At 44.5% G+C, this 9,311-nt stretch overlaps 1 protein-coding gene across 2 annotated transcripts in view; it reads left to right on the top strand.

Moving 5' to 3' along the window:
- The first annotated feature begins 3,169 nt into the window (after positions 1 to 3,169).
- The window catches only part of COL9A1 (collagen type IX alpha 1 chain), a 78,858-nt gene continuing 72,716 nt past the window's right edge, over positions 3,170 to 9,311 (top strand). For both annotated transcript variants that reach the window (XM_076333009.1, XM_076333010.1), the window contains exons 1-4: positions 3,170 to 3,183; positions 3,508 to 3,581; positions 4,954 to 5,031; positions 5,172 to 5,304. In XM_076333009.1, the coding sequence (XP_076189124.1) occupies positions 3,170 to 3,183; positions 3,508 to 3,581; positions 4,954 to 5,031; positions 5,172 to 5,304 (299 nt within the window). The remainder of the gene's footprint in view (positions 3,184 to 3,507; positions 3,582 to 4,953; positions 5,032 to 5,171; positions 5,305 to 9,311) is intronic.

Genomic DNA, 9,311 nt, shown 5'->3' with positions numbered 1-9,311 from the left:
AAATGCACACGGGACAATCAGAGCCTATCAGCGTATTTTAAAGAGTTTTTCTTTTGCCAACAAATAGAATAGCAAACGGGTTTTCCAAACCTTAATTACATAGAGTCTCCCATGTTTTATTCAGTATGTCTTTTGAAGATCCTGGATTGGGAAAATACTCCAGGCATAAAATAAATTCCACCCATGAGAACTGCTGCAATGAAATGCAAAAGAAAACAGATTATAGATTGCTCAGAAACAGAGTATGTGTTCTCCGAATTTCTCTGAACAAGGCTCCCCCTCTTTGGAGGGCATTATGTGTGTGTCAATAACCCCAGACACAAGCAATGCCAGACATCTTCATGTCATGTGCCAAAAACTATTTGCTAATTTACTCAAAGATGGTACCCCTTAGTTCCATATCTAACTACAGGGATGGCTTTTTCTTCCTTCATGCTGCCACAAATAGATTGACGATACTAAGCAGTCTCAAAGGCAAAGTTAATGCCATAAATTACATATATGACGAAAGAGATGGTTTGGCACCTGGCTCTTTTCTATTCCTCCACCAACCTTCTGGTACTCCTTCTAAGCCCTGGGTGCTCTCACTTGTTCCTTCCCATCATCCCTTCCCCTTCCTTATAGCTTCAGGTGATTTCCACATCCTCTTCTCCCTCCTGCTCCTTACAGACTCCTCTTGTGCCCTACAGCTATGGCTGCATGACAGAATGGTAATATTTGCATGGTGGACAAGTGACTCAGGTGTATGGTCATTTGGGCAAACTTATTGTGAAATCAAATTAATATTTCTCCAATTTTTAATTTTCTTTATTGACAGTGGTTTCATGTGCCAATTCTGGCACAGATAGCATATGTTCACCATCATGATGCTGGACTGCAAGGCTCCCTGAACGTACCTTTCTCTTGAAGGGGGAAAAAGTGGTATCACCCAAGATCTGCTTGCTTAGGCATGAAAATGAGACATTATTCATGGCAAACTGTTCATGTCTATGATAGAATCATAGAATCATAGAATCATTAAGGTTGGAAAAGACCTCTAAGATCATCGAGTCCAACCGTCAACCCAACACCACCATGCCCACTAAACCATGTCCATAAGCACCTCATCTACACGTCTTTTAAATACCTCCAGGGATGGGGACTCAACCACTTCCCTGGGCAGCCTCTTCCAATGTTTAAACACTCTTTCAGTAAAGAAATTTTTCCTCACGTCCAATCTAAACCTCCCCTGGCGCAACTTGAGGCCATTTCCTCTCGTCCTATCGCTAGTTCCTTGGGAGAAGAGACCGACACCCACCTCGCTACAACCTCCTTTCAGGTAGTTGTAGAGAGCGATGAGGTCTCCCCTCAGCCTCCTTTTCTGCAGGCTAAACAACCCCAGTTCCCTCAGCCGCTCCTCATAAGACTTGTTCTCCAGACCCCTCACCAGCCTCGTTGCCCTTCTCTGGACACGCTCCAGCACCTCAACATCCTTCTTGTAGTGAGGGGCCCAAAACTGAACACAGTATTTGAGGTGCGGCCTCACCAGGGCCGAGTACAGGGGCACGATCACTTCCCTCCTCCTGCTGGCCACACTATTTCTGATACAGGCCAGGAGGCCATTGGCCTTCTTGGCCACCTGGGCACACTGCCGGCTCATGTTCAGCCGGCTGTCAACCAGCACCCCCAGGTCCTTTTCCGACAGGCAGCTTTCCAGCCACTCTTCCCCAAGCCTGTAGCGCTGCATGGGGTTGTTGTGGCCGAAGTGCAGGACCCGGCACTTGGCCTTGTTGAACCTCATACAGTTGGCCTGGGCCCATCGATCCAGCCTGTCCAGGTCCCTCTGCAGAGCCTTCCTACCCTCGAGCAGATCAACGCTCCCGCCCAACTTGGTGTCGTCTGCAAACTTACTGAGGGTGCACTCGATCCCCTCACCCAGATCATTGATAAAGATACTGAACAAGACCGGCCCCAGTACTGAGCCCTGGGGAACACCGCTCGTGACCAGCCACCAACTGGATGTAACTCCATTCACCACCACTCTCTGGGCCTGGCCGTCCAGCCAGTTTTTTACCCAGCGAAGAGTACGTGATCCAGCCCCTCCCTTTCTAACAATAGACATAAAAGTGTGAACAACATTGACACTGGAATTACCAATACTGGGAATGTGAGTACAGCAAATTGGGACTCAGTTATTGCTTCAGACTCTCAGCAGACAACAGAAATCATTGTATTTGCTATATCCTCCACTTAAAAAATTCTGGAAATTTAAACTACTTTAGAATATTAAGAATCTAGAGAAGATGAAACCTTACAAATGTGATGTATTAGCACAAACTAGCATACTTTTCCCTACATACATGAATTTTGACCATGGTAACTATCAGGACCTTCTGGCTGTTCACCTCTTTTTCCTTGCATACTGATTTTAGTCTCTCTCTCTCTTTTTACATCCATGTGAACAAATATGTCTGTGTGTGTCCAAACGTATGTAATAGAAAGTGAGTACTTTATCAATGACAACTGAAGAACAGGAGTCTGCTTAGTAATGCCTAAGTGTATTCCTTGAAAAGGTTCAAGTTTAAGCAATGAAAACCCTTTCAAATAATTGGTTTTATTCAGAAGAACCGACTGGGACATCACCAGCTAGTCTTCTCCTGAGGCCACCCGATGAGTAAATCAGTGAGAAATGGAAATGCTTTCTTTATAGGACCGCGGTTCTCTTGTTCTCAAAGCTTTTAGTCTTAACACCACGTTAGGGCCACCAGCTTCCTCAGCCCCCTCTGGTACGTATTATTCTTTCATGTGCCTGGCTGAACAGCAGACCCCGCCATCCAGTGACTGGCACTGCTGAACTCACATTTCCTTAATCTCCCTGCCCTGATGCTGGCACAAGCAGCAGCCTTTCCTTTGCTCTCTTGGCTTCTTTATATTCAGCTGGCTCCAGAGATCCGCCCTCAGAGCCCGCCAGGACACACATGTCTGTCCAGCCTCCACCTCCTTCCCTTCGCAAGATTAAAACAGACCCAGCAGCCTGCCCCTCCCTCCCTGCTGGGTCCTGTGTGGGGCAGGAGGAGCCGTCCTCACCCATTGCCGCTCTCTTCTACAGGACTAATGAGCGGGAAGCAGAGAGTGTGACTACAGACACCACGTATTCACATGAGAGAAGTGAAGAAAGCCAGCAGTGAAGATGAAAAGCAACTGGTAAGAAAACAAGTGGGATTTAGAGAAATCTGTAAATAAGAGATTAGAACAGTTCAAGCTGTCCTTGCCAGCTGCCGCCTTTGTTGTTTGGTTTTATGACAGCATTGTATGAAGGAAATGGTAATAGAAAGAGTTTTATTGACATGCTTTATTATAAGGCAAAGATAAAAAGTTCTCATGTAAAGAAATTGTCTTGTCAAATCTGTTAGTAAATCCTTAACTTGGGTTTTTATACCTTTAATATGCACGGCTCTAAGAAGAAAGTCAATAACAGAATCTGTCAGAAACTATACGTTCATACTGGAGTTTTCTTTCTGTTTACAGGAAAATTACAGCTTTCTTTTACGTCTGTAGTTTTCTGTGGTCTTTCATCTCAGCCACCATCCAGCAACAATCAAGTAAGGAGACAGACTTTATCTGCATTTCATCTTTCTGTAATTTTGACTGTCAAAAGAATTATTCTGAGCTTACTCAAAATTAAAATCCTCTCTAGCTAGCCATCGCAGGAAGGGAGAACTGTCTGTGTGTATGTATGGATGTATGTATAAGAGAAAGAGGAGAAAAAGCAAGAGGTGTGTGTGCTATTTTAAGCTCACTATTAGATATATTTTTAAGGTAAGGATTAAAATCTGGATATAGGTGGTAGATACAGGACGCAAACCTCCCTGCATCTTTCAGTGCTTCTAGTTAGATATTCTTCTGCTACCTGTGGCAACAAACTGGTTCCACTTTATTTGCTGGGCATAAAATATAAATGGCTGGATGTCAGCCATATGTCTCATCAAATAATATAGAATGAGGCCATTTCTGAGGTGTAACATGTCAACCTGAATGTTCCCTTTAAATCTATGTTGTCAGAAGGAAACCCACATTTATGGTTGAGCCCTTGCAGCACACAAGAGGCTCTCTGTAGGTTAGAAATGCATCTCCTTCCAACTTGCACACTTCATTCTTCCCCATCCAGACTCTACTAACATTTTCCAGATTGACCCGATACTGGACTTGCACATGACTCTTAAACTCTTCAAATAAAAGTTTATTTTTCCTTCCTCCTTCCTTAAATTAGGGGAATCTGGTAGGTTTTCATGTTCATTACAGGGCTTTTTAACTGATAATATTCTGAAAAAATAGATTTTTAAATTTGGTTTCTTCAAACAAATTTCTTCTACATTCTTGTTTGGGTCAACAAAAAAGGTATGTAAGTTCTTCTTGCCCCCACCCTATATTTCATGAATGATCATTCTCTGATCAAATGTGGCACAGAGGAAGGTGGGAACACCTGGAATACCAGAGAGGATGGAAAAGATGCCAACAGTTTCTCTGTTGGCATGAGGTTTGTTTAAGTTTCCTTGAGACTAGGGAGACTGTTGATTTAGGTAACTGGCTTTTTTTTTCAAAGTTTGCTTAAACCACCAAAAGTTCCAACCCAAAAACTCTTTACACAGCAGGCCTTCTTATGCTACAACTATTTCTCCATAACTCTGCAAGAGAGGAATTATTATAACACTCTCATTTAAGACTTAAAAAAAAAAATCAAACGATCAGTCAAGTTATAATTTTAAGTTTGGAGCTCTCTAGAAAGAGATGCTTATTTTCTTAGACCTCTGACTTCACTGAGTACAGTTTAAATTGATTATTATATACATCTAATTATTATTATTTATAGCTCTATTTAATTCATAATATTCTTACAGTTGCTTCACTTAATTTTTTAAGGTGATCCGAGGCAATGTGCAGGCACATGGTTAATAAATTTACCCTTTTTTGCAGGACTACCAGTCATTCTGGGTACCAGTCAGAGAACTGATCTCTGCCCAACAATCAGGATTGGCCAAGATGACTTACCAGGCAAGTAGCATCCCAACTTTTTCAGGAAAAAGCTGCTGTTCAGAAACCTTATCAGGTTATATTCAGCTCTGTGACTGCACAATTCTCTGATTAAATTAAAATGAAAGTTACATTCTGGACATGTATATCTTTTCTTGTAGGCTTTGACCTGATTTCTCAGTTCCAAATAGAAAAAGCTGCTTCCCAAGGAATTATCCAGAGAGTAGTGGGCTCCACTTCTCTGCAAGTGGCTTATAAATTGGGACCCAATGTAGAATTCAGGATCCCAACAAGGTAATGCCTTTTGTTGTTTAACTTTAAAATATACATATTTTGCAATATTATCATTTAAGGGATAGATCCTCTCCCCAGCTAGATCACCTCATTTGCAAAGCTTTTGGAAGGAGAAAGAGGAGTTCAACTTTTTTTTCATCGCCGCCACCAGACCAGACTGATTCTGTAACAGCAATTTCAGGGACTTCCATTTTCCTCTACCAATGACATTGCTCAGGGTGCCTCAAGATTTGCTGATAGAAAGCGATTCACCTCCAGAAAGTGAAGCCAAAAGTTGTTGATGACTTGAAAAGAGATAGGGAGGCAAAGAAAAGATAACAGGAGAAGAGCGAGGAAAGTTTTCTCAAAACTTTGACACAGGGCAATCTTTCTGATCATTAAAGGATTGCAGAGGCAAGGTAGGATAAAAGCTGATTGATTGTATGGTAAGGGTTTTTTTTTTTTTTTTTTTTTTGCTTTTTGGATAACCGGTACATGTTTAGTAAGTTTAGTAAGTTTTAGTAAGGAAGGAAAGTTCCTGGCTGATTTATGGTCACTTAATCTATAAAAGATGAAAACTATTATTTAGCATGTCACAGGCAAGTTGCAATAGGAACCAGGATTTAGGAATCTAATTGTGTTTGTGCTTTACAGGCCAGACTTGCTGCCAGTGAAGGAATAGAGACAGTACAGCAGGGTAGAGATGTCTTTGCCAAACTTAGGCAAGTCTGGATTCTGGTCCAGCACCTTATGTAATTAAGAATGCCTTTACTTAGCAATTAACTGGCAAGACCTTTAATTGGACTACTGTTTCAGCTAGGAATAATCGGAGTACAAAGTGTTTCTGTCATACACCGGCTATCACTGACAACTTTTGCTTGCTGCAGTCCTCCCTCACTTCTACCTTCGTAGCCACCAAGTTAAGCTAGCGTACAGCTTACCTGGGTGGTTACATTGTTCCATCCCACTGGCAAGTCAAGGCTGCTAGTGTATAAATGTGAATCCAACCACAGACAGTAAATGGGATCTTCATTTCACTAAAAGTTGGAAATTCTCAGATTTTCGACTCATGCTTCTTAGCTCAGAAACAGTCTGAGCTATCAAAGCTGTAATATTTTCATTTTTAAGAAAGTTTAGATTTATTGCTATAGATGGCTGTAGAGAGGTGTATGCTCGATATACACGTTATCCCTGATCAGGTCTATTCCAGCTGTGTTAATACACCACGGCATCTGAGCTGACTACTGCCACTGGGCTTGCTGGCTGGCTATGGTGCTGTAGTATCATGAATTTACCACATTCAAGACACTGACTGGTACTTCCAGTCACCACTGTGCTGTTACACTGCAATGCTACCTCATGGTATACCTGAAATTTGGCCCTGGCCTAAACTAAAAAGTCACCGCACTTGAGGTGAGTGTCTTGTCCAAGGTTAAGGCTTGAGTCCTGACAGTGTTCTAGTGCATCAGTGTGCTGCTCCTCTGTCACTGAGCCTGATCTTGCTGCTCTGCTCCAGTGTAATTTTAGAGTGTGCCCCTCTCAGTAAGCTGACTCAGAAGGAGTGAAGTTGGCAGTAAGTAGCTCAGGCTAACAGCACAGGAGAGGCACACCTTAGGCCATTTCCAATATTTTTTTTTAAAAACCAGAACTCTCCATAATCTTTATAATGTGGCATGGTAGGTGGGTTTTACTGGTATGAATTTGGGATGATGAAATGACTGAGAAGCATTACAGAAGTTAGCAAGTTATGCAGAGCACTTCAAGCAAGGCTGGGCATCTTTAATGGCACGGGTGTAGCTCTGGCTTTCTCAGACCCAGGCATTGCAGCAACCACGAACTCCTGCTGCATTTCCCCAATATCCTTTATTCACACGTGGAGTATTTAACAATTGTAAATATTTCCCGGTGTACCAGCGGGCAGCAGCTGCATCCTGCGGCTGCAGGGAGGGGAGGGGAGGGGAGGGGAGGGGAGGGGAGGGGAGGGGAGGGGAAGGGAAGGGAGGAGAGGAGAGGCGAGGCGAGGCGAGGCGAGGCGAGGAGAGAGGAGAGAGGAGAGGAGGGGAGGGGAGGGGAGAGGAGGGGAGGGGAGGGGAGGGGAGGGGAAGGGAGGGGAGGGGAGGGGAGAGGAGAGAGGAGAGGAGAGGAGAGGAGAGGAGAGGAGAGGAGAGGAGAGGAGAGGAGAGGAGAGGAGAGGAGAGGAGAGGAGAGGAGAGGAGAGGAGAGGAGAGGAGAGGAGAGGAGAGGGGAAGGGAGGGGAGGGGAGGGGAGGGGAGGGGAAGGGAGGGGAGGGGAGGGGAGAGGAGGGGAGGGAGGGAAGAGCCGCCCGAGCCGCCCCCCGCCCGCCTCCGGCCGGAGGCGCCCCCGCGCCGTGGAGCTGTCCGTGCCCGCGGTGCTGAAACGCCGCCCGCCGCGGGCTGCGCAGGCCCCGGGGGACCGGGGGAGCCCCGGGGGCGCGGGGGCGGCGCGGGCCGCCGTAGCTGTCGCCGGGCAGGCACACCGAGGTTCGTGCCTCCATCGCTGTGAGCTCCTGCTTCGCCGAGATGGGGGAGGCAAAACTAGAGTGAGCTTGGAAGAAATACACAGCACTGTTTTCCCGAGCTGGGCGGCTGACGCAGGCATGAAGGTAGAAGTGCTATAGGAGCACTGGGGAGGGACCCTCAATAAGCATATCAGGCAACAGCAGGCTCCATGCCTGCTCCGCTGCAGAGATCTCCTCTCACACCTTCATTAATGGGCAGCCATATTAGTACCAGGTAACCTGGCGGCCATGGACAGTGTCTTCTCTTGCCTTATGAAATAGGGAGAGGTCACCCTAAGTAAGCCCGTTCCCTGGCATAAGGCATTCAAGGCTTTTGAGGAAGGGATGGGGAGGTGGGCGCACGCATAGAAATGGCAAGCAAGCCAATTACAGTATCAGCACAGAGGGCTTGCCTGGCTGTCACTGTTCAGTCAGTATTTATCAGGAATTGTAAAATAATTTTTTAGACTAGCATATGATCATTACACTAACACAGACAAGCCCATGTTGCAGTGGCTATGGCATGGGATTGAGAGCTCAATTAAATGGGCACAGCTCAGCGTATTTATTCAGTCTGTGCTGTAGCAATAGCTTATGCCTTGAAAAGCTTACATAGCTTCCTTAAAACGCTACTAAATTGTAGCTTGGTCATTTTGCTGCTTAGCATACTTGCCAAGGTCCAGAAGTATATCCCAGAATGAACAGAAATGATTGCACACAAGTCTTGACTTAAGCTTCTCCCAACATCCACATAAATTCCCATTGGCCATTGCTTCTTCTAGCGTAAAGTCTGCTGAAGAATCAACATAGTGTTCTTCGTGTAATAAGAACCTGTGAAACTGCCATGACTTATACCCATTGTCTCTGACACAGTGAACCTGTCATTTTTCAATTTAATCTATGAACCTGTTGTAGGTGTCCACCAGTTAGCAAGTACAAAATTAATACTGGTAATTCGGATAATAATTGTGTTGATTTTTAATTGCAAGCTTTAAAAAAATATATTAGCACAAAGGAGTATGTTCATGATATGTTTTTATGTGGGGGATAAGGGCTAGCTATCTTTATGCACTGGATGAAATCTTAATCCTTTGACTTCACAAATGCACCTGTCACATCACAAGGCCCTGTGTCCACATGGATAAATTAATGCCATGGAACATTCCAAGGCATTCACACTTGATCATCTATACTGTTAAAATATTATAGAAGGCCTTGGCATGGTTTGGGTCCAGACTAATTAGCACTCTTCAAACAATTCCTGGGCACAGCTTGGCAGCTAGCATAGGCCATGGACCATTCCCAATAAGCAGCCTGCATATAGTCATCATATTTTGGAATTAAGCGGGTCTAAACTTTTTCATGCCAGCTGAACTTAGTATCAGAGAACAGTCCTGGGCATATTGAATTTAGTAGCATGAAGGTAGCCTTCTAGAAATGTTACCTCTTTGCCTGCATCCTCACCTCAGTACAAAGTAGAGCAATGTAAAAATGTAAGCTGCTTTTTGAA

Source organism: Aptenodytes patagonicus, chromosome 3, assembly GCF_965638725.1.
Source record: "Aptenodytes patagonicus chromosome 3, bAptPat1.pri.cur, whole genome shotgun sequence".
Classification (NCBI taxonomy): Eukaryota; Metazoa; Chordata; class Aves; order Sphenisciformes; family Spheniscidae; genus Aptenodytes; species Aptenodytes patagonicus.
Note: the sequence above shows the minus strand (reverse complement) of the source record. Positions and strands in the feature narration are given on the sequence as shown.